This window comes from Lates calcarifer, linkage group LG16_LG22 (genome assembly GCF_001640805.2).
Source record: "Lates calcarifer isolate ASB-BC8 linkage group LG16_LG22, TLL_Latcal_v3, whole genome shotgun sequence".
Taxonomy (NCBI): Eukaryota; Metazoa; Chordata; class Actinopteri; family Centropomidae; genus Lates; species Lates calcarifer.
Window position 1 is genome coordinate 5,298,614 of NC_066848.1, and position 25,373 is coordinate 5,323,986.

The following is a 25,373-nucleotide window of genomic DNA, read 5'->3' on the forward strand; positions in this document are numbered from 1 at the left end:
GTACAGTATATCACCAGTGTAATGTTACAAAATGTACCCTTTACTTGTTTTTTTAAATTCCTTTTTATTTTGATTTCCCCACATTAATGTGTTCTTGTTATGACCCTATAGCATCTGTCTATCTACAATGATGACAGCAGTGCTTGGATCCTTTGTTTAACTAAAAGTAGTATGACAGAGTAAAAATACTCCATTACAAGTAAAAATCCTGCATTTAAACTATTACTTAAGAAAATACAGTTATCAGCAAAATGTAAAAAGTATCAAATTAATATAAAAGCACACGTTATGCAGAATTGTCCTTTGTCATATTATATTAATAACATTACTATTGACAATAGAATCTATCTGTTGTTGTTGGAGACCTTCAAACGCTAGACGGCGCCCTGCCCATACCAGCTCACCACTTTTCTGCTTTCTGAACTCTGACCTTCTGTGTCTGTAGTCGGCTCTCATACGAGGAGGATTTTTGCGGGTTAGAAAATGAAAGTGTTCCTTCAGATGAATTGATTATTAAAGCTATTTCATTTGCTCGGCAACAGTTACTCCCACTCTCAGATACGATTCGAACAGGCAGCGGGTTACACGGCTGCTGTCAGATGACACCGACCAAGCCTACATGTGTTGCTCAGTGTCGGGATTTGTTTTGCTACATAGCTAGTTAGCTCTTGGCTAGTCGGCTAGCTAGCAGGCTCTGTCATCGCTAATAGTGCTGACTTTTAAAAGGGGCATTGCTGTCAAGTCGGGATAACATCCTGTTTTAGAAATCAGCGTAAATCGGGAGACCAGCACCCGCTGCTCTCTCCGGGACTCATGAACGCCCCTTTATCACAATGTATCCGAGGTCAGTTTTACCAAATGACGGAACAAGCCTCTGTAAAGTAGCTAATTACAGTGATCTAGCCCACCTGAGTTAGTTATAGCTCACAGTATCCACCGTCAATATTTCAAGCAGCGGGCAGCGTGACGACAAGGTTTGGACAAGCTAACCGGAAAAGCGTTAGCTAACCGGGCTAGCTAGGATAACGTTACCTCGCATCATCGGTTAACCGTTGGGATAACGTTTCCACACCGACAATGGCTAACGTCACAGACCTGCAAACAAAATATAGCAAGCTGGCACAGGAGTACTCCAAGGTAAAACACTCAGCTATGTCTGCCCATTTAATATTTGTAAAGTTAGTTGTCAGTGATACACGTACAGTTACTGACGGGGTGGAAGGAGGACAAAAGCTGTCAATTAGCATTAGCCACCTGTTATTATGCATCTGAAATCATTGACAGATATTAATCAAACATATTAGAGCAAAGAGATAGCCTCAGTTGCTGGGATACAGTCAAGGTTACAAGTTATTGTCCAGTTTATTGTCCAGTTTCAGGTAAGAGAAATATTGACTCACTTTTATGAACTTGATGGTTATTTATGACTTGTAGGCTGTAATTTAGTTGGTGGTGGTGCTGAACTGTGTTGCTACATTGAGAGATGTTAATAATTTATTGACTACCCATTGTGTATAAACAAAAGTGGATAATATTAGAACATGTATAACATGAGAAATAGAGCAATACAACTCAGCAGCACCACAAAGTGCAGCCTTTAAAATGACCACAAAGTTGAGCACAACAAAATAGTTTAAACAGAAATGTAACATTTTTACCTTTGATTTACTACATGACTGTTGCATTAGTTTTAGTGAGGTGTACTTCAATGGCATATGACTATACAGTATCCTTGTTGGATAAGGACATTGTGATGCAGGGCTAGATGTTTCATGGTTTTGTGGTTGTCCTAATGCATCTTAACCTACATGTTGCAATTTCTTGATGAGTAAAATTTCAGTATGTCCAAGCTGTACTGAGCTGTAATAAACCTCTACTTCCTGGGTCTTAATGCAGAGGCCGTATCACTGTTTTGAGTTTGTAAAGATCAGTCATCAGTCTACCTCTGGTTAAACACTACTTTTGCCACATTTTGACATTTCAAGTTGCCAGTGAACACCCTGTGCTCAAGTGCTGTGATGGTAATTTATCAATGAGTGACAGTTCAGTAACAGTAAAGCCTGTGTGCCTGTGTTTTCTCTTGTGAGCTGTATGTGCCCTTTGTTTCTGTGTCAGCTGACAGCACGGGGAGTGTGTGCTGTTTCCTGTTTAACTCTGATCTCCCCGTTAGCCAAGCACCATGTCCTGCTCAGAAAGTGCTGACTGTGTAACTGTCACACACAACTGCCACTGTCGTTAAACTATGTGTTTAAAGGCTGCTCTCAGTGGAGTAAGAGCCTTGTGTTTTAAATAATTTGGTGCAGAATAGGATAAAAGAATAGTATAAAAACAGTAACCTTTCACAAGCCATTTAACACATTCTCTGCATAAAAGCAGCTTAAGATGCTGCCTGCATACCACAAACTGCCTTGCGTGCCAATCCTGACCACTGATGATGTTTTATGTTGTCATGTGCCCTGTCTCAACATTTTCTCTGTTTTTTCACAGCTTCGTGCCCAGAATCAAGTGTTGAAGAAGGCAGTTGTAGATGAACAGGCCAACTCTGCCTCACTAAAGGTAAAGAGACATATAAAAACAAAAGTATTATGATTAGAGCCACAGATAAGTGTTGTAAACATCTCATGTTCACTAAACAAATTTAGACAGTCACCGCAAACTGGGCGATGTGGCAAAAAATATGATCACAAATTTTTTTCGATCACTTTTCACATGATGCAGTGGCCACAATAGAGGACAAGATAGATTTTTGTTTTGGAACAGTCCCACTAGCCCAGCTAGAACATGGTGTGGACAGACACCTAATCTGACTAGTACTTGTCGCTTTGTTTTGAGCCTTTTTTTCAATCCAAGCATGTACTCCCAATGTCTGTGCATAGCACTACATAGAATCACATCACTGTGATATAGAGGAAATTATTTAGTCAGTGTGTTGGTTTGTAAGGAGAAATGTACACCAATGTTATGCTCAACATTTGTCACTGCACTGATCCCTCATCAGGAGCAGCTGAAGCAGAGGGACCAGAGCCTGAGGAAGCAGGAGCAGGAGATGGACAGTCTCAGCTTCAGGAACCAGCAACTGGCTAAGAGGGTGGAACTGCTGCAAGAGGAGCTAGCTGCGAGTGAAGCCAAGGGCAAAAAGGGGAAGGTGATCATGAGGGAATGCAAGGGAGTGGCTACTTGGTTGGGTAGAGGGTGTACAGGATATTTTGTGTACTTTTTGTAATGGACATGAAATTATTCTGATACGAAAATCATTAGCTTTGAGAGTGATTGTAAGATTTGTAAGTTCAGTAGTGATTATGATCAAACACTTATGTTTGTGAAGCCAAGAGATCATTATTAATGGCCCCTGTTTTATCTCCAATTCCTCCAGACTAAAGGGGACTCTCCCTCACAACATGGGTTGCAAACCCAGAGTGTTTTTGATGAGGACCTGCAGAAAAAGATAGAAGAAAATGAACGACTTCATATCCAAGTAAGCAGCCATGTCATGTTTATACTGATCGACCATTGCTCTGCATATACTGTATTTAATGTTAATGCACTGGGGAAGCCATGCATGCGATGACTCTGTTTTCTGTTGTACACTCATTAGTTTTATGAAGCAGATGAGAAGCACAGGAGGCAGGAGGCTGAGCTGAGGGCACGACTAGAGGAGCTGGAGAAAGACTCAGAGCAGCACCAAGGTGTTGTGGACGGACTCACCACTAAGTACATGGAAACAATTGAGCGGCTGCAGGGCGACAAGGCACGCTTAGAGGTGAGGATAACCAGGACGAGGATGAGGTACATTATGTGACTGTCAGTTTTAATAAAGCTCATTAAATATGTGTATATTTTAATTCCATCTGATAGGTTAAAGCACAGACTCTGGAGAGGGAAGCAAAAGAGTGTAGGATGAGAACAGAAGAGTGGTAAATTTACTTTTTATTCACAGTTTGAGAATAATTTAAACCACCAATGTTGTGGAAGGAACATTGAAAAGCACATTTAAAATCTATTTATTAATTTTTTTTTTTTTTCTTTCTGCAGTCAGCAGCAGTTGAGGCGGTGCCAGTCAGAGCTGAACAGACAGGTGAAACAAAGCAGCAGTGTTATCCAGGAGAAAGTGCCCTTCAATGACACCAGTGAGTATCACTTAGACAAAAACAAATCTGCTAGGGAGCAGACATCTATTTGAGAACACTGGTGTCTGTGTCACTGATACCATAACAGCATTCTGCCCAGGAGTAAATAGTGTAATGCTACACCGCACTGAAATATTGCACGCCAAGGAGGCAGCAGGCTAAACCATTTTACCTGTTTGTCGAGCCATTAAAGTTCAGTGCAGACTGAGGTTCTGCTCTGGTTTAACTGCTCTGCTCTCTCATCCTGCAGAATTTAGTGACTACAACAGCCTAAATGTACCACCACACAATCGAAGGCACCAGGTGAGTGAGCAAACAAACCTATGTGTGACTCCGTATATTGTTAATATTATTGTTCAATAAATTATTTTCATTTCTATACCCAGCTTGGAATTTTTTATTACTTTAAGCAATTTGTCATCCACAATTCTTTGTTGTTTCTAATAAATATTCACAGACACTTGCATCTACTCAAGTATTCACAAATGTAGTGATAATGACTTTGATACATACCATATGTTGTAGATGAGTTCATACAGCTTTATGTCTTACTAAGGGGGCTGAAACTGTGTGTGTTCTTTCTATGGGTTTAGCTTAAGGCCCGGGACGTGGCAGGACAAGCTCTGAGCTTTCTTCAGGACCTGGTTGCTGCTCTGTTGAACTTTCACTCCTACACAGAGCAGAGAGTACACATCTATCCCCTGGACTCCTCCATTGAGCCCATCTCCCCTCTTAACCAGAAGGTGAAGCATACCGTACGACACAATAGACTGTTGTCAAATATAATGTTATGACTGGTTCTGCTTGTGGAGGGGATATTAATTGTAGTAACTCTGAGGCATAATCTTAACCCAGTTTTCTCAGTACCTTCATGAGAATGCAGCCTTTGTGCGCCCCCTGGAGGACAGCTTTCTGCAGTTACACCAAAGCATCACAGAGGACACGGTCACAGTACTGGTGAGTGGTTTTTAAACAGGGATACTGGGTTGCTTCTCTATAATTAACCACTAATAGTGTTTTTTTGTTGTTGAATTGAAGGAGACTGTGGTGAAGCTGAAGAGCTTTGCTGATAATTTCTCCTCATACACTCACTTTCTGCAAAAGATTCTTCCCTACCAACTGAAAAGGTCAGTACTGTGTATGTGTGTATGTGTGTTTTTGTGATAGAGAAATGGAGTGGAGGAGGCTGTGCTGATGGCTATCTTCTCTTTGCCTTTCAGCCTGGAAGAGGAGTGTGAGGCAACCCTTTGTACTGCTGCCCTTACTGCGAAAAACCAGGAGCTGCAGAGTGACATGAAGAGAGTAACTTCTGTGTTTGAGAAACTGCAGAACTACATTAATCTTTTGGCCTTACCCAGTATGTTATCATTTGACTCTCTTTGCCTGAAAACTCTGTCACGTATTGCAGTTAATGCTAGATTGGAATGATTATTATACAGCATTATGTAAATAACTGGATTTTTCCTTTACAAAATATGGACTTAGGAAAGGCTTATGAAATGATAATAAGAAATGCTTTCTTTTTTTCTTCTTCTGTTTTTTTTTTTTAACAATATTGTACAATGTGTCTCAGGTGTTCGGCAGGATGCCATGCCACAGAGCAGCACCTCAGCTGTCTTCACCCAGCTGGCTGCCTGCCTGCACAGCCTCCATGATGCCATTAAAGGTGAGCAGCGCTGTGAGCCACTTTTGACTAGCAGACATTCACGACCAACGTGACACAGCACGACTATTCCCTCATGTAACCACCTAACTGCTGTTGCCATTCATAAAAGTCACACTCATTTTCTGTTTTCACAACAATGCGCAACCAGCCCAGTTTTTGTAGAGTAAATATCCAGAGGCTTTAGTGTAACATCTGTGACACTGTTATGCCAAATGGAAGTATAATTTAGTGCTCTCTGGTAGAGAAGAGACACTTGTATATAGCAGACATATTTAGCTGAATGGAAATGTGTTTATATAATGAGTACCTTTATTGTCTATATTATTTGTCTTTTTGTGGGGACAGTGATTGTGGCCAAATATACATAAAACCTGCAGTTTTACATAATGAAAATATTGTGAAAAATACCTTATCTAAGAGAGAAGCTCAAAGGGCCACATGTTTAAAATGCCTCTCCTGCTGCTCTGTTTTCTCCCTGTGTGTCCAGAGATGTCAAAGCACTACAACCAGAAGGCCAGCTTAGAGCAGGAGCTCCCCACTGTCACCCAGAAGCTCTGTACCACCACAGAATGCCTGCTGGGATCTCTGGGCTCGCTGACAAACAGCACTGGCAAGGTATGGCCAACAGAGGGCAGGCAACAGCCAGGTTTATATTTCCTGTATTGTACGTTCAAGCAGTGTGTGTTCTTTGTTAACTGTAATGCATAAAGGCTTAATTGTAAGTATCAGTGAGTTTTCGCTGCAACTGGACTCTGTTGGTAATTTGCCACTTCTGTGATAACATAGAGCAGCAGGACTCAGGTGGGCAGCAGTTAAATGTTCAAAGATACTGTCCAAATCACAGTTTGTACAGCTGCTCCCCAGTCAGAGTAAAGGGATAAATGATTTCTCTTTGTGAATCAAGTGAACCGTTGGCTGAGATGTGTGCATTGATGGGAGGCACAGTGTGGTGGGCTGCAGCGTCGAATAACACGCTGGCACTCGATGTACGGAGTGAGCTGCATTTTGAGAGTGATCATCTCTGCAGACAAAAGCTTAATTGCTCAGACATTTATCACCGTGGACACTTGGTGGTGGAATCTTCTCTCTGCTGTAAACACAGTGGTTAATTTGAGGCACAGAACTGTATTGAGTAATGTAAGCATTAATTAGTGTTTCATCCTCTTTTGTTTGAATGATATGTGATAATGATGTCTCTGATTTGTTGCAGATTGCCACTTTCTTCAGCAACAACTTGGACTTCTTCACATCCTCAGGCTACAGTCCAAGAGGCAGCACAGTAGCCCTCAACCCTTTGCAAGCTGATAGTATGCTGGCCAACAAAAAGAAAGCAGCTGCCTATATCCATGCTATCAAAAAGGTTAGTATCTGCTTAAATCTGCTGGGTATACCCAGGTCTCGGCTCTTGACAAAAGATGACCGTGCCTTTGGAGTTTGAGCACCACTCTGCCCACTCAGATTACAAAGAAAACATCAGTAACTTCTTTCAAATCCCTTCTTAAAACTTTCTTTTATGAGAGAGTCTTTGTGAATATTTCATATGTCCCATCTGGTTTTATCTTGCTGGTATTTTATGTTGATGAATAATTAATAAATGTTAATAAATGACTGTTCTCCCACTATACTCCTTGTTTTGTTTCCTCACTCAGCCCAGGCCACAGTCTGTTCCATACAGAGAAGCCCTGTCAAACCGCCGTATACTTACCAGCTCCACTGAGAGCAGAGAGGGTCTCACTCAACAGGTATGATGCTCTTTCAGAAACTCTATACTATAATTGTTTCTGTATAAAACTGATTAACCTAAAGATTTTGCTTTAGTTCTTAAGAGGTTACATCTGGCCAAGACATCCAGGCAGTGATTGTTATGTGGACAATGTAACCATGAGTGAGTCAGTGTGCCAGCCCTAAACGCAGTGGTATAATAACAGAGATAAAGTCAAAAAAGGTTCCATATGCAATTATGCTTATTGTGGTTTTGTGTTGTTTGGAGCACATTAAGATTAAAGAACAAACTGAAAATGTAGGAAAACTTGAAATGGCAAAAAATAGCATCAATAGTTTCTTGGTAAATATACAAGTATTGGAAATACTTGTTGAAAATCAGTCATAAGTCAGAGGTGAAGAAATCTATGTTTTAAAATGATGCAACACAGTCATGGGATATTTTAAATGAGGTGCAGACAGTTGCTCTTTAGGGAACGGGTGTGAAGAATTTCGAAGTTTGGCCCTGAGGCTTTGCACATTCTGTCCTTTTCTTTCTTTTTTTTGTAATTGTGTCTTTTGGTGCATATTAACCTTTTTTAAATTTGTCTCTTCAGCACCAAGTTTACTATTACAAGTACCAAGTTGTAAAACACAACTATAAAGTTAGAGCTTATTGGGATTTTGCCATTTGAGCCTCCAGGTTTTAGAGCAGCATTAAGAGCTCAGGATAGCAGAATCAGCTCCATCTTTTATATTATCCCATGAATTATATTTAAGAAATTTTATTTTTTGGTTACTGTTATTTTAAGTCCTTCAGTCGGATTAGGTCTATAGAATGTGTTTGTTGCTTTTATACAGTTTCCCCATTTCTTCCTAAATACGTATACCTTTTCACTTCCCCCTGCCTCTGCTCAGCCCTCTTCCCACAAGCTCACTGTCCACTCCTCTCCTCTCCCTGCTGGCCTCCTGCAGGTGCAGCAGAGCCAGGAGAAGATCGCTCGGCTGGAGCAGGAGAAGGAGCACTGGCTCCTTGAGGCCCAGCTGGGGAAGGTGCGGCTGGAAAAGGAGAACCAGCGCATTGCAGACCTGGAAGCCCAGCTCGCAGCAGCTCTAGGGGGAAGTCCAAACTCGCAAACAGCTGCAGCCAGCACACTCTCAGCACAGAGCCATGAGGAAGCCGGGACAGAGCAGAAAGCTGCAGGGAAAGAGACTACGCTGTGCACCAGCCTGGTACAGTCACTCTACTGGCTGCTGTTTGTTTTTTTTTCGCTTGCAGAGATAATTTTCAGCCCATGGCACTGGTGTCTGATTTGCTTCAACAAAGGGAGTATTATCATTCTTTTCTTGTAGCTCCCCCGCTTAACAAGTTTTTGCTTAATAAAACTCAGACTTCCAATGTGCTGATGTGGCAGAATAGAAGAATAAAGTTGTTTATGTAAGTCAGTGCACAGAGTTCACAATGCAGTCACAACCCAGAGCTGTTTGTCTCACCAGCCTCTGTACTACTGGTATATTAGCCTTTGTTGTTGTTATCTCTCCTATGGCTGGTTTGTCCCAGTAGTCTGTCCTTGAAGTGGTTTTTATAACCTCTGATCTATGATTCAGTCTCTGACATGTGTCTTTGATTTGTCTTGTTGTTTCCAGGTTGGCATGTTGTGCACCACACCTACAGTTGAGCATGTGAGTTGTCATACACTTAACCAATTATTTAAATTAAGAATTCCTAAATATAAAAATATATATTTAGGGTTAGGTTAGTATTTGAAATTCTGATACTTCCCACAAGGAAAAAAAGAATCTTATCTAACTGGATGTTGTGTCTGTATTTGCAGGTGGGAGACGAGGAGTCTAGGGAGCAGCTGATAAAGACTCACTACATGGCTAGAGTAGGAGAGCTCACTACCCAGCTCCAGATTTCAGACAGCAAAGCTGTGCACTTTCACTCTGAGGTGAGGCCCTTACTAGAATGTTTATCTCACTAACTGCATCTTACAGCAGAGACCTTTTCAGAGCACACAACCTTTCTAACATTGTATGTCATCTGAGAACAGATACATTCAGTACAGAACTGTCATTTGCCTTGTTCCCTCTTGTGTTCCTTCCTATAATCATTCTACAACTATTTTTGTCTGCTTCTTTAATTTGCTTGAGAACATAGAAACTGAACCAGAAATTAACCTTGTTTCTCTGTTCTTTCCTCTTTGTCCTTTGTACTCTGGAAATGATTCCTGAATCCCAAGTGTTGCCTTTTTTTTAAACTGAGAATCTGACACCTAATATTTTTAGTATTACAATGAGGCTTGATCTGAATGTAGATACTTGTCTAAGTGCCATCCTGTCGCATTGTGACTAGTCAGTCATCCTCATTTTGTATCGTAGCAACAGGAATTCACCTGACCTTGAGTCAGTGTCTCAGATATTAGACTGTCACTTTTTCAAAGTGTGCATTTACCTTTTGATGCTGTCCTCAAATGTACTCCTTTTACTCTCTTACTGCAGCTTTTGAAACTGATTTCTAAACTGTGTTAGACATGCATTAAAAATATCAGGGATAGCAGTTGTTTACTTTCTTTTTTCTCTAGTGTCGAGCTTTGGCCAAGAGATTAGCCATTGCAGAAAAATCACGGGAGACTCTGAGCGAGGAGGTCAAACTGGCTAATCAGAACATCACGCGCTTGCAGGTAAGATGCAGCTTCTTTATCAAAGAGCTTCCTGTCTAAGTATAGACTTCAGCCTCTTCTTCCCAAGTTGTATTGTAACTGTGGTTCCTGTCACACAGGATGAGCTGGCTACGACGAAGAGGAGCTACGAAGACCAGCTCAGCATGATGAGCGACCACCTGTGTAGCATGAATGAGACTTTGAGCAAGCAGAGGGAGGAAATTGACACACTTAAACTGGGCAGCAAGGTACAACGCTCAGCCATATTTTTGTTGTGTCTGCTTTTTCAAGCTCTTGCTCTCAGGTTTGTTTTCATCTGTCACACACTGTCAGTCTCCGTAAAAATAAATAAAAATGCTCCATCGCTAAAGAAGAGTGATAAAAATCCACTGGCTTCAGGGAGCGTGAAGGATCATTTCAGGTCTGGCAGCGAAATGTGACATTGTAAAGTTTCTGTCAGTTATGAGGTGAACCGGGAGGTCATCGTGGTGTTGTGGTTGCTGCTGGGTCTGATGGGAAAAGCACCTGCTGGAACCATCTGAAAAAATCGTTAAGTTAAAGCCGCAGACACGGAGAGCCCTGTTTTAAGCGTGCATGTTGCTGCATGTATGCGCACACATGGCTTCATACTGGGAAGTTGCAAGACAGAACACGTTTGGTTATCTAAAGGTGGCTATTTTCTCTTGAAGGCCAGAAACCAGCCTGAGCATGTTTTTAGATTTTGAAACGGAATGTAAATCAGTTCTGAGGTAACTCAGCAATTTACTGCACTTAAACGCAACATTGTACTTTTGTACCTATCCTGGATATAACTTGATAACATTTGTAGAACTGAGTCATATGTTTTTTATCTCCCTTAGGGAAATGCCAAAAAGAACAAAAGTCGCTAGAGCTGCCCTTAAAACTCTGGCTCCATTTGGCATCACAAACGGGACCTGGAGAGATGAGCTGGACCGTGGAGCCTTCAAGCAGCGTCCTGGTACCAAAACTACCACTGTCACCAATCCACAGGACAGCCACACGAGCCTCAGATTCCTTTGCTGTCAGACAGTGGCAGACAAACTGTATGGAGGCTGTAACGTGTTTGACTGAAGAAGCTTTTTTTTCCCCTTTTCCTTGTCACAGCACCAGTTATAACATAACATGATTTGCTAAAAATGCTTTCTGAAACTGTACCGGAAGCTGCTGCTTGACCTTTAGGTCAAAGCAGGGTGGGAGAGAAACAGCTTTTCCCCACAAGGGACTGAGGAAGATAAACAGCTGAAAACAGCTCAAATTGGTAATGCTCACTGAAGTCAAGACTTGAAGACCAAACCCTGTTGATCAGTGTGTGTACTTTTTTCTGCTTAATGTGTGAGAGAAAATGAAACTGCATTCTTACTGCTTATCTGTGGGAGCAGGCAAACAGAGCAAATGTTGGTGTGGCTGTATGTGTGCAGAGTGTTTTGTCATTGTGAGACCGTGGCACCAGGCTTTACAACATGTGAGTATTGTTTTATGCTTAGATTTTTTTAGATCAAATTTGAGATTACTTGTGCACATGGTTCTAAGGGCCTGTATGTCTACATACAGCATAATACCCCTTCTAACACATGCATATATAATGAGCTTCTGTAAAGAAGGGCTTTAAAACCTGAATGAACTATTAACAAAGACACACTTGAATTCATTCCTCATTTTGGAAAATTTTCAATCCTCTGGGAGTAGAGAAAAGAAAACAAAAGAAATCTGCCTTGAAGCACTGATTAACTGTGTTTACCTAGACTAGAAGGGTAGGATGGACAAGTCAGAGCTCGTAAAATGGTGTCAGTCTGTTTCTGTGGAGTTACTCTGTAACAAGTTGTTTTTATCACCAAAGTTAAGTGTAGATGTGCACAGGTGTGGCACAAGAGTCTCTAAATTCATGTTGTAATATGTATGGATAAAAAGGGTTAATATGAATATACACTCATTTCAAATCACGATATAATTGTACTGTATAATTTCTAAACAAAATATATACAAAAAAGGCATTTATTCAGAGGTTAGAAATCTTTATTTTCCACTAAATCTGGGAAACTGCAGCTAGTTTTTTGTTTTGTGTGTGTGTTTCCAACAAAGCCTGATTCCTGGGAGGTGTCATAGAGGGGTTGGCACATACTGTAACTGGTGCTTAGATGGCCTAATTCATGAGTCATGGCAGAGTGCAGTCAAGGTTTACAGTAAAACAGAACCTCTCTGACTTGTAGTGACTCGAGATAATTGAGAGAGATAAGCCCTAGCTAGTGACTGTGAGCAGTTCATTCAAACCTCTTGTTTGCCAGTCTACACCTGCCAGCAAACCTTTGATCACAAAGATTTGCCAACGCCCCCAGAACCAACAAAATAAAAAAAGAATAATACTAATACTTGTATTCTCACAGTGTAACCTGTTCAAAAGCACATATAAATATGTGAAACAAAATAAAGAGCTTGCTCAACACTTACATGCTTTGTGTATTTAGATTCACCTGGTCATTCTAGATCCTTGTCTGACCAAACTTTTCATGCTGCATTTCTGGGAGTTGGAGGAGGCTGGGATTTTAAATTCCCTGTAATTTTTTTTTTTTAAACAGCCCGTAACACACCCTAACCACTGGGAAATGAGGCAGCACCATTAAAGTGGACATATGAGAACTGGAAGATTACTGTTTGATGCCGTCACTTTGTTTTGGAAGGAAAAACATATTGTGTCATTTTAGTTGAATTCCTGATGCTTTCATGTACTCTTGGTACAAGACTGAGTTGTATTTAGTATTGTACAACTAATTTAAGTCAACATAATGAAGGGACAAACAGGTGGTTCCTGCACAACCCCTTTAATTCTCCATGAGCATATGGCCTACTCAATGTTTTATTGTTATCTTTTAGGTACTGTGAGACACCTTTTCATTCAAGTCCATCCTTTCCTGAATCCATTGAATTGCAACTCTGTAATGTTTTAGTTATAGCTTTGATACAAAGCCTACAAAACCTCATCTCTGAAATTAATTAAATTCGTATAGCATTCATATGTCAAAACACGGGCTTGATAAAACAAAGGATGTGCTCTTTGTTTATTTCCAACCATGGTGATATAATCAATGGCCTATTATTGGAATTATTCACCCTAAAGCTGTGTTTTCTGTGTGTTCTCGTTACTTGTTGTGATTGTGCGCGCCCATCTCCGGATAGAGACATTTCCTACAGTCATGAACACATCGCTGCTCTCTCTGTTCATTCCTGCAGTGTCCCGTTGGAGGACAGTCTGTCTGAACTCGCTGCGCTGTTAAAACTCCCAGGATTTACACTCTGCCATTTTGAGCAAAACCGGCCGACATCAGACTTCAGACGCGTCCATCAAATAGAAGTCATGACCTGAATTAGTGAACCACCGCTGTGAATTTGTGAGTATTTTCTTCTTTTGGTTGCACTCAACGTTTGTTTCCAAGTGAGCTGCGATAGTTCGGGTCACGTCAGAAACGAGCCATAAAACAGTTTGTGGTAAATGTTGACTCAGTTTGTTGTCAGTCGTGGCTCGGTTGTGACTGAATGGCGCATGCTGTACTCCCTGAAACGTGTGCAAAGTAGAGTACGACAAAAAAAGTAACGCGGGGTGACACTTTATTCAGACTTCGCATCACAACAATGGCGCAGAAGTGCTCCCAGAAGTGGGCCTCTGTGTCCGGGACATGGGCCTGGCTCTGTTGTGGATGACAGCACGCTGGTACTGTTTTCTTTCTCCAGTCTGAGTTGCCACGGGCGAATGAAAATAAATTACGTTGTTTACCGGTAACTCGTGTGTTTGTCAGGCAATTACTGACCCCACGTTGCAAGAATGCGTTGTAACAATAGTGCAACAGTGTATCAAGATGTGTTTCAACAGGAAGGATGCACTTTATTTGCACATGAAGATTACATTCATTGGAAATACAGCTGTAGATTCGTCTCTTCGCGGACATCTTATGTACTGCCTAATGGAAATGCATTTTTAAAAATAACTTATCTAATACTATTTGGTCAGTTTTTTAAAACAGGTATCAGTCCTTTAAAGTGAGGCAGAGTGTTTTTGTTGCCACCAGTGATAAATATGTGTAATGGTAAATGCTAGAACACAGAAACAATAGCAATACGATAAAAAGTGGACGAGAGTCAGCAAACTGGCACAAATGTCTGTTATAGAGCAAAATCTGGCTAAAGTTTGTTAGCAACCAAAAGCTAACCAACCCGAGTGTTTTGACATGAGCAGCTATTAATTTTACTACTTATGAACTCAACTTGCTTACTAGTTATTTCTTGTCTTAAAAGCTGTTAGAGTACTCTGAAGTATAATAAATGCATGTTTTTCCATTAGTTTATTATTAGTTTAAATCCCTGACTAAAACCAAAATGAATCACTACCACAAACTAAAAGCACCGCAGTAGTGGAAAGATGTTTTAAGAGCGTGATTGAGTGACTGACACTGTCTCCCATTCATTCCTCCTTATTTTTTTTTCTCCCAGTCTCGCTTCTGTGAACTGGAACAGATCTGTACAATAAATGCAGGGAGCCATGGAATTAAAGAACAAAACAAAAAAAGGAGCAGCACCCAAACTTTCTCTCCTGCTTTGTTTGATGAGCTCACTTTGCAGACAGTGCCCTGGAAATGGGTCATCACGTTTTCAGCCCTGCACTGCACCACATAGTCATTGTGGCCACAGCAGTAGTACTCTACACTCAAATTAAATGGGAAATGTCTTATTTTGTTTATGTATATACTTCTCCAAGGAAAACTCAGTGAGAGTGCACAGGAAATATCCAGAGAATCCTACAGAAACTTATCTCGTTTCGCCAGGAAGCATCTGTCTGCTGAAGCTAAAGTTCAGATGTGAGTTTTTAAAAAAATCAGCAGTTTTATTGTTAAGCCAAAATAGTTTCCTCTCAGTCATCATTTGTCAGTAAATGTAGTGGTAATGGTAAATAGTGGTCAATGTCATATTAGACTAAATGCCAAGGCGTAGCTTTTGTATTCTCATATCCTGATTAGCTAAGTTTCAGCTCGTGACTGCTGTTCCTCTTTGCGGATTGGAATTTTTCTATGTTTGTAATAAGTTCTCATGAAAGTCCAGACTGATCCAGACAGTGCAGTTCTGGAGGGCTCCCATGTCAAAGTGCTGATGGGCGTCTTTTAAAGCTGACAAATGCCACAATTTGGCTACATATTATGACCCAATAATTATGATTAAGTGACTTCAGACTTTCAGCTGTCGTACATGAGGTGTGTGCGTTATTTTGCCTACCCCAGGCTTAGCAAGTGTAGTTATTTGTCTAAGTATCGTAATCATCAGTGATGATAAAACCTGAGATACTGCATTGTCTTATTTGTAGTGCTGCAATTTAAGCAGGAACAAACCTGCACAGTATTGTGAAATTAAATGACAATAACATTGAAAAAGAAGGTTATGATTATAAAAGTAATTCCTCAGACTTGTTTTATTTGTTTATAAAGTACCTAATTACTATAAAAAGTCTGTCCTAACCTCCAGGCTTCTTTGTTACTGTTAGACCAACAAGAATGCATTTTTGAAATTTGAATAAAATGACATTAAGATAATATTTGCTGTCAGTTCATGCGGATATAGCAGGCTGGTATTTCCTGTGTGCAAAGCTGCTTGTCCCCGAGGAATGTGTGGAATGTATTCTTTTGTCCTCTGTAGATTTAGCAGCTTCTCATTTCTGTACTGCCTGTTAGAGACGACAGACTGGAAATGAGTCTGAAAAACTGTCAGTAACCCCCGTGGAGAACTCATCCTTCCCTGCGCCCGTCTCTTTGAACCAAAGCTGAGGGATTCTATAAGTCGAAGAGGAGGGATGAACTCGTGGAAACGTCTGTGTGCCACTGCAAACATGGTCTCATTAGAAAGATGTTCTCCAGCGTTTGACTGAAGACTTGTCAATCCACCACCCTGAAGCAGAGTCCCCCACTTCCCTGTTTATTTATAGCTTAGAGGAACTTGCCACTGGATGTCTCCGTCAAGCAAGTCATGGCTGTGATCTTGAAGGGAGGAGGGAGGCTGTAATTGAGGCTTTCTGCTTTCAATTATTTTTTTTTTCAAGATTCTTATGGGGATATGAGGCTTCAGCATTTTGAAAGTGGCTTCTCTGTGGCCTCAGAGCCGGATGTTGGTGAGAGCAGAGCTGCCAGCACATCTAAAGACAGATTGTGATTGAGTAGCAAGAAAATTAACTATGAGATTGTATAAAGATTACAACATGTTTACTCTCTGCCCACTGGAAAATTAGCCTGAATGCCATTAGTATTTAGTAATATTCCCGCACTTTTTAAAATAGTTAATGCCTATATTGAATCATCTTTTGCAGATCTAATACCAGAGGATGAAACATTCATTTTCCAGAGCTGCCTTACACATTTAACCAGCTCTGTTCCTCTCTGAAGCTGCATGCAGTACCAGCTGCTGTGCCACATTATACCTTCTCACAGCCGACTTCATGCTGGTTAATGAGGCAGGATCTTTGCCGCCATGGCTAACTTCTTTCACACGCACTTTAGAGCAGGCTTGCTATGAAATATTTAGACTGTGCTCATTTCAAAGCACAGTATGTCTAAAATACAACATTTTACCTCATCAATTTGCATAACAAAACCTTTGAACTCCTAAAACTTCTGAACTTTGACTCCGTTTGAAAGCAGCAACGTTTCCCTCTCTCTCTGCCTCTGAGCCTTTTCCTTTATCCTCCTTGCTTTTTAAAATACTCCTCTGCTCAAGTAGGAGTTTGTAAAAACATACTACAGTTCACAATCCTGTGAGAAACCCAGTGTCAGTTTGTCAGAGTTTATGGACACAACAGAATTTTGTAACTGTTGGATTAACACTTCCAATCTTTGTTTTCCAAAGTTTGGAGAACTTGGAAGAATAGATTTTCTAGTACATATCTCAGTGTATCACGTAGAATTAGAGTTAGAGTGGTTTTTTTTATTGTCCTCACCCATGTATCAAGATATCAAGAGCAATACTCCTCCCTTCAACCTCACTGTACAAATTACTTATTATTTAAACACACACATGCATAAATTACAACAATATTAAATTACTGCAACAAAATCTGGGGAAAATAAGAATATGATAAGAATCCCCAGGAGCCCTCTATCACCATAGGTTTATTTTTCATTCTTATAGCTAAAAGATGAAACTCCATTAAAGATTGTTCACACTCCTCTGATCGTGTACTCGCACTGTCACTGAGAGAAAATGTCCCGCTGTGGCTCTAAACTGCAGAATGCTTACTTCAGCTTTACATCAAATGAGCCTTATTTAATTGTGGTGTTAACAGATATGAACTTGTTCCAGGTTTTCAAGGTCAGTCTCTCATTAAGCTTTCATGGAGTGCATTAAGGAAATATGTTTTATTTATATCCCCAAGAGCTCTCTCTTCTCTACCGACAGGACAGGTGGACATGTTCATGCTTTCAAATGATCTGTTCAGGATGTGTTACCGCTGGAAAATCTTAAGTTATTTCATCTCTTTTCTAATTCTTCTGTTGTGTTTTCTTACAGAGGAGACGGTCTTGAAGTGGGGGGCAGTTAATCAGACAAAGGAGGAACTGTTGTTAGGACTGGTCTTCAGTTGTCTGCAGCCATGTGTTCTACCAATCATTCAAACTGGGTCACATTTGAAGATGACAACACACCGCTCCCCTCACCTCAGAAGCCCCTACAGTCACCAGGGCTTATCAAAGCATCGGTACCACGTCCCAACGGTCTGAAATTAGTGCTTCCTCCAATCAGAGACACTTCCTGGAGCTTCAGTCGTTCCCTGGAATCCCCTCAAAGCCACTCGAGTCCCAGTGGAAGTTCCTGTGTACCATGTAACACACCCTTTTGCACTCCTGTGAGCGGGGCTCCCAGCAGTGCATCCCCATTTCACCCCAACATGTGGGAAAAGAATGACTTCTTCCGGAGTTTGTCCAGCGCGTCAACCACCTCTGCCCCCTCCCCTGCACCAGAGGCCGTGAGTCAAACCTCAGATGGACCAAGCCCTTTCCCTTCTTTCCAGGGGAACTCAGGACACTATAACCCCTTCTGGGATGGATCTAGGCACAGTGCAGATGTGGGCAGCTCCTCCTCAGACTCAGAATGTGACAACAGCCTACCACGTTTCTTTATACGGACCAAAGATGGCAGTGAGCCTCCACGTGACCACCTCCAGAACTCCTTCTCCTACGTTTGCCACAAACTGGAAGGCCTTCAAACAGAAACAGACCATGACACACAGACAGAGACAGATGGGGAGAGGCGGCTAAGTTGCAAAAATGAGGTGTTAAGTGAAGATTCATCTCACTTTGTCCCTCGGGGTCTGTTTCGTAGCCAGAAGAGAGACGGCTGGTCTGTCATGCTCAGGATTCCTGAAAAGAAGAATCGCATGTCCTCTCGACAGTGGGGGCCGATCTATCTCCGCTTGTTGCCGGGAGGTGTGCTGCAGATGTACTATGAGAAAGGGCTGGAGAAGCCATTCAAGGAGTTCCAGCTTCTCCCTCAGTGTAGGCTCTCAGATCTTAAACTGGAAAGTTACGGCGAGCCTCGCAAAGTCCTCACAGTGAAGGTGGAGCATTTCTCCTACATAGAGAAGAAACGCTATCACCCAAAATTGGAGGTCAGTCATGAGGCAGAGGTAGAGCAGCTGCTCAAGTTTGGCTCCACAGTGCATGACGACATGGATGACTTGGTAGTCTCCATGGAGGAAGAAATCTTCAAACTATGTTTGCACCATCAGCAGAGGCGGCACTACGAGGAGCAGGAACTGTCATTGCAGATCACTGATCATATCTGGGTACAACTGGATAAGTCTGGAGGAGTCATAGAGCGGACAGCCTTCACCCAGATTCACTGTCTGGCTTTTCTGAATGGACTAGGGGATTGTTTTCTTGCTCTCAATGATCTCGGGCTGCTGCACAATAACTCCAGTTATGGGTCTGAAGACGGCAGTGAACTCTGGATGGAGATCACTGACTGTCATTTTCATAAATGCGTGAACGAGACAGAGTTTCAGAGGTCCCGGCTGATTAAGTTCTCACCTCCTGACGCCTGCAGGGTGGAGCTGATGCGGTACAAGACGACAACTTTGGGTTGCACAGAAATTCCTTTCTCGATCAAAGCTGTGGTCACTGTTCAAGGTGCCTATGTGGAGCTCCAGGCCTTTCTTAACATGTCCGCTACCTTCCTGTCCTCCTTGGCAGGGTCTGACAGGTACCCTCTGTGTGAGAATGTAGTGATTCGTGTGCCAGTGCCAGGCGACTGGGTCAAAGTGACACAGACGGTGGCCTTGCTGCGACAGAGGTCACTGAAGGCTCGTATGAACAGAAATGCCTGCTTGGGCTCTGTCACTGATGCAGATTCGCAGCCTGTCATGCAGGTGTCAATCGGCACTGTCAAGTATGAGAATGTATATTCAGCCATCGTGTGGAGGATCGACAGACTGCCTGCCAAAAATACAGGTAACACATTTCTGACTGATTAAAATTTTACCCTGCACTGCAGTCTAACATAATATTTTCTAATGAGCTTCTTGGCCTTGGCTTCTTGCACATGTTACAGTATGTTTGCCACCTTGTGGTGCAGCACTCTAACCTTAAGTGATCTTTGTTTTCTCCTTTGCAGCAGTGGATCATCCCCATTCATTTTCCTGCAAGCTAGAGCTGGGATCTGATCAGGAGATCCCAAATGACTGGTACCCCTTTGTCACGATGGAATGTGAAATAATGGGCGCAGTCGTGTCACAAACCAGGGTGAAGTCACTGGGCACTGCCAACGACATCCAGCCACAGAAACACTTGACTAGTTGGACACGCTATCATTGTCAGGTAAGATGGTTAATCGGTGTAATCATATCTTGCTCAATACATAGAGAAAATGTCCTAATTTATTTGTGCAACTAACTTAATGTTTTGTTTTTTTAGGTGGAAGTTGAGAAGAAGTGGATTGAAACAGAGTCAGAAAGGCAGTCTGGCTGTATGACACAGTGATGATTAAAACAGCTCTGAAGAGGATGTTATCCCTTTGGTCAGAGACATTTGCCAAAATCCTCTTAATGGTGAAAAGGGATAACAAAAAATGAACAAAAACAAGGGTGATGAGGGACTTTCTGCTTATATCCGGTGTCAAATTCATCTAATTACACATAGCCTGGTAACCGATTTTGTATCCTTTTACTGAGACTGAATTAGCCTAGACCTAATCCAAAATTTAACATGGACCTTTTGCCTAGCACTTTACATTTAATAGATTTATTAATTGTATGATTCCAGTTTATATGAGTTCTGTATATAAGCTTGCATTTGCATCATCTGCACTGCCCTCCAGAATGATTGGCAGCCTTAATAAATGTATGCCGAACAGGCTGAATGAGATAAACAGCACAAGTAATGAGAAATATTCACTGTGTTTGAGAAAACTAATTATCAGCAGATGTTTAGAGCAAGGCTCTGTAGTTGCCTAGCACTGTTTAAACTTCACATACTTCCTAATTGATTTGTTTAGGTACAACTCCTCCATATTTGTACTAAATGCTATTTGGCAGTGGCATTACAGTTTTGATTATTGTGCTTTAGGTGTCTCAATATGTAACCCCAGGTATCAGTAATTGTCAGACAGAATAATTGGAACACCTGGTGGGAAAGAACTGTAGTAATGTAATTATAGTTGCACAAAAACATTGGTTCAGGGGCGGGTCACACAGTGCTGAGTCCCACAGAGCAGCATTTGTCTAATGTGACTTAATCAAAGGTTATTAGAATAATTTGTTTGAACTGACTCCGGTTGAACGCCATTTAGCAGCTAATTCTCCTCGATGGAACACCTCGATAAGATGAGTTGTCACAGCAACATGAGACCAACACACGCTTAAATCATTTTTTCCCAAATTATATGTGCATTGGCCAAAAAAGCTACAAAATAACTGTCTTGCTTTTGCCTAAGTGAAACAGCAGTTGCCGTTTATAAGTAATCCAACTTTAGTATGACTAATACAGTGTGTCCCACCTTTTGACTGGTTTTTGAACAAGATGTAGTATAGTAGCAGCAGTATAAAACTTTGCTGTGCAAAAAAATTGTTGTGCAACACAGGGTGCGTTATTATAAGTGAGTATTAAGTGAGGAATTGAGAAATATGTTGGGTTTTTTTTCAACATGAAACAGCTCATTACTTTTGTTGCTTACCTCAAGCTGACCTTTGGCTTTATACCAAGTTTGTATTCTGGAGGACTGTAATGTTATTTAAACAAATCAAATCTTTATTATGGGATCTTTCTGCCTCTGGGTTGTGAATAGGTTAAATGGGAAAAAAAGAGTGGTGAAGCTTTGTAGTGAACAACAAGGCCTTCAGTGATGACTTGTATGTATGAGGTACCTGGCTTAAGCTGGATATTATGTACATCAAGAGTAAAAATTGAATTAAACCTGAATGACTCATGGTATTTATTCATAGATGTCTGTGCTACTCTGTCTTGTACTCACTCTACTAAGCCTTTAAGGTAAAATAAAAATACATTGAGTTTACAGCTTGTTAAACTTAGTCCCAAAGTTTCAAACCACTTAATGTTAATTGTGTTAGGGCATGTGGTAAACACAAATGTCTATCTTACAGGGGGCGGCTATATGCAGGGGCAAGAGGGAGCAGCACCAGATCCAGACCTTATTGTAAGACCAATCAGAGGCGACTGTTAGGCGGAACGGAATCACTTGGCCAATTGGTGTTTTTTTCTGCCGTTGTTGGTTTGCGTGTGTTGTCATTGGTCATGATGTTGTGGGAGGAGCGCAGAGAGGCGGAGAAACGAAGTCAGGAAACAGATTAAAACCAACGTTTGAGTCATTGACTCGGTTTGTCATTGCTGTGAGAAAACTTGATTACTGAAGAAGCATTGATGCTAAAACAGGCTTTGAAGCTGCTTCTTTGTCGAACACGAGTGAGCCCGGACGCTAAACACACCTGCGGCGCGAAGGTAAGGCTAAGGAATGAACTAGCTAGCGGCTAGCGTTAGCGGGGAGCGTTAGCATTAGCCTTCTCTTTGCTTTTGACGTCGTTTTTATGGCGTGGGTAAGAGTGTGTTTGTGTCCTTGACATGAGTTGTGGACCCCCAACATGGACGGGTGAAAACACGAGTTCCCCCTAGTCTATTTAAATCCCTGTTGTAATTGTTTAGAGTCACTCCATCGCCATTTTGCATCTCTTTGTAATTTTGTGTTACATCCTGGTCATTTAAACTCTGCTTGTTTGTAGCAGTCTATCATGTCCTTGTCATCGTTGCGTGTACATTACGGCTGTACCTAGCTGCTTTACACTTGGATGTCAGCGTTACCAATAATTGATGTGCGTTGAATGAAGTGCCGCTATGACTACGCCTTTTGACGAAAACTCAAACTTTTGATAACTTTTAATCACAAAGGCGTTAACAGTAAACTGACTCCGTTTGAAGTCGATATGATTCAAATCTCTAGGAGGAGTTCATTCAAATACAGCGTCCCCAATTGGCAAAATGGCTCTAACCCCCCCCCCATAGTATTGTGTAAAAATGTTAAATGTTCTGGTTCAGCTGTAATGTTGAATATTTATCTGTGTTTTCATGGTTAAACTGTTGATGAAGAATAGGTAGTAGTGTATTGATCATTTTCCTTTGTATGTTTCTCTTTGATTTCCTCCAGGTGTCACCACTTTGTCCACAATAAGGTGTCACCATTTCGTCCACAACATCATCCATGATCACAGAGACATGGTCCATGACCGGAGAGACATTGTTGAGGATGAGGGAGACATTGTCCACGATCAGAGACATTGTCCATGATCGCAGAGACCTTGTCAAAGATGAGAGAGACGTTGTCCGTGATCAGAGACATTGTCCATGCTTCGTAGAGACCTTGCGATAGAATCGGCGGAGACGGGGGTCACCGATTTGACGGCATTGCCCGCGATCAGGGACATTGTCGATGACCACAGAGACATACCGTCTATGATCTCAGAGACATCGTCCACGATCACAAAGACATAGTCCATGATCGCAGAGACATTGTCCATAATCTCAGAGACATTGTCCGCGATCACAGAGACGTAGTCCACGATCACAGAGATGTAGTCCAAGATCACAGAGAGTCTTCGTACAATGAAGAAGTTCTTTCAGACCAAGACAGAGGCCTCCAGGTAATTCACAAACAGCTTTACATCAACTGTCCAACACAGAACACTGTTTAGTAAGGCATCAAAATGGTCAAAAAATGTAATAGTATATTAAGGTGTCAGAAACTGTCATAGTATAATAAAGCATCAAAAATGATCAAAAAATGTCATAGTATAGTAAGGTGTCAAATACCCTCAAATTATATCATGATATAGTAAGGCGCCAAAAACCAGGTTCAGGTGTAATGTTGAATATTTATCTGTGTTTTCATGGTTAAACTGTTGATGAAGAATAGTAAAGGGTCAAAAAACGTCATAGTATAGTAAGGCGTCAAAAAATGATCAAAAAATGTCATAGTGTAGTAAGTTGTCAAAAATGATCAAAAAATGTCATAGTATAGTACGGGGTCAAAAATAGTCAAAAAATGTCATAGTATAGTATGGGGTCAAAAAATGTCATTGTATAGTAAGGCGTCAAAAAATGTAGTATAGTAAAAGGTCAAAAACCACCAAAAAATGGTCGTCAAAGTAAGTCGTCAAAAATGATCAAAAAATGTCATAGGATAGTATGGTGTCAAAAATGGTCAAAAAATGTCTTAGTATAGTACGAGGTCAAAAATGGTCAAAAAATGTCATAGTATAGTACGGGGTCAAAAGCCACCAAAACATGCCAAAGTACAGTAAAGCGTCAAAAATGGTCAAAAAATGTCATAGTATAGTATGGTGTCAAAAATGGTCAAAAAATGTCATAGTACAGTAAGGGGTCAAAAATGGTCAAAAAAATGTCATAGTATAGTAAGGCATGAAAAATAGTCAAAAAATGTCATAGTATAGTATGGTGTCAAAAAATGTCAGTATAGTAAGGCGTCAAAAAATGTAGTATATTAAAAGGTCAAAAACCACCAAAAAATGTCATAGTATAGTGTGGTGTCAAAATGGTCAAAAAAATGTCATAGTATAGTAAAGGGTCAAAAAAACACGAAAAAATGTCATAGTATAGTATGGTGTCAAAAATGGTCAAAAAATGTCATAGAATAGTGTGGGGTCAAAAATGGTCAAAAAATGTCATAGTACAGTAAGGGGTCAAAAATAGTCAAAAAATGTCATAGAATAGTGTGGGGTCAAAAATGGTCAAAAAATGTCATTGTATAGTAAGGTGTCAAAAAATGTCATAGTATAGTATGGGGTCAAAAAATGTCATAGTATAGTAAGGCATGAAAAATAGTCAAAAAATGTCATAGTATAGTAAGGCATGAAAAATGGTCAAAAAATGTCATAGTATAGTAAGGCATGAAAAATAGTCAAAAAATGTCATAGTATAGTAAAGGGTCAAAAAACACCAAAAAATGTCTTCCTATAGTACGGGGTCAAAAATGGTCAAAAAATGTCGTAGTATAGTAAGGCATGAAAAATTGTCAAAAAATGTCATAGTATAGTACGGGGGCAAAAATGGTCAAAAAATGTCACAGTATAGTATGGTGTCAAAAATGGTCAAAAAATGTCATAGTATAGTAAGGCATGAAAAATAGTCAAAAAATGTCATAGTATAGTACGGGGTCAAAAATGGTCAAAAAATGTCGTAGTATAGTAAGGCATGAAAAATTGTCAAAAAATGTCGCAGTATAGTATGGTGTCAAAAATGGTCAAAAAATGTCATAGTATAGTAAGGCATGAAAAATGGTCAAAAAATGTCACAGTATAGTATGGTGTCAAAAATGGTCAAAAAATGTCATAGTATAGTACGGGGTCAAAAATGGTCAAAAAATGTCGTAGTATAGTATGGTGTCAAAAATGGTCAAAAAATGTCATAGTATAGTAAGGCATGAAAAATAGTCAAAAAATGTCATAGTATAGTGTGGGGTCAAAAATGGTCAAAAAATGTCACAGTATAGTATGGTGTCAAAAATGGTCAAAAAATGTCACAGTATAGTAAGGCATGAAAAATAGTCAAAAAATGTCATAGTATAGTAAAGGGTCAAAAAACACCAAAAAATGTCATAGTATAGTATGGTGTCAAAAAATGTCATAGTATAGTAAGGCATGAAAAATAGTCA

At 40.7% G+C, this 25,373-nt stretch overlaps 2 protein-coding genes across 2 annotated transcripts; both read left to right on the forward strand.

The window, feature by feature from the left end:
* The first annotated feature begins 422 nt into the window (after window positions 1-422).
* On the forward strand, window positions 423-12,622 carry ppp1r21 (protein phosphatase 1, regulatory subunit 21). The gene is made up of 22 exons (XM_018693024.2): window positions 423-1,137; window positions 2,488-2,556; window positions 2,999-3,145; window positions 3,374-3,475; window positions 3,596-3,760; window positions 3,856-3,914; window positions 4,033-4,127; window positions 4,378-4,430; window positions 4,721-4,870; window positions 4,983-5,084; window positions 5,166-5,254; window positions 5,348-5,484; window positions 5,701-5,793; window positions 6,281-6,408; window positions 7,004-7,153; window positions 7,443-7,535; window positions 8,470-8,727; window positions 9,142-9,177; window positions 9,330-9,446; window positions 10,080-10,178; window positions 10,277-10,405; window positions 11,018-12,622. The coding sequence occupies exons 1-22, from the start codon at window positions 1,078-1,080 to the stop codon at window positions 11,045-11,047; spliced, it is 2,361 nt and encodes a 786-aa protein (XP_018548540.1). The 5' UTR covers window positions 423-1,077; the 3' UTR covers window positions 11,048-12,622.
* A 760-nt stretch (window positions 12,623-13,382) lies between these two features.
* On the forward strand, window positions 13,383-21,607 carry LOC108894395 (stonin-1). The gene is made up of 4 exons (XM_018693047.2): window positions 13,383-13,561; window positions 17,712-19,648; window positions 19,812-20,014; window positions 20,111-21,607. The coding sequence occupies exons 2-4, from the start codon at window positions 17,794-17,796 to the stop codon at window positions 20,174-20,176; spliced, it is 2,124 nt and encodes a 707-aa protein (XP_018548563.1). The 5' UTR covers window positions 13,383-13,561; window positions 17,712-17,793; the 3' UTR covers window positions 20,177-21,607.
* The last annotated feature ends 3,766 nt before the right edge of the window (window positions 21,608-25,373 follow it).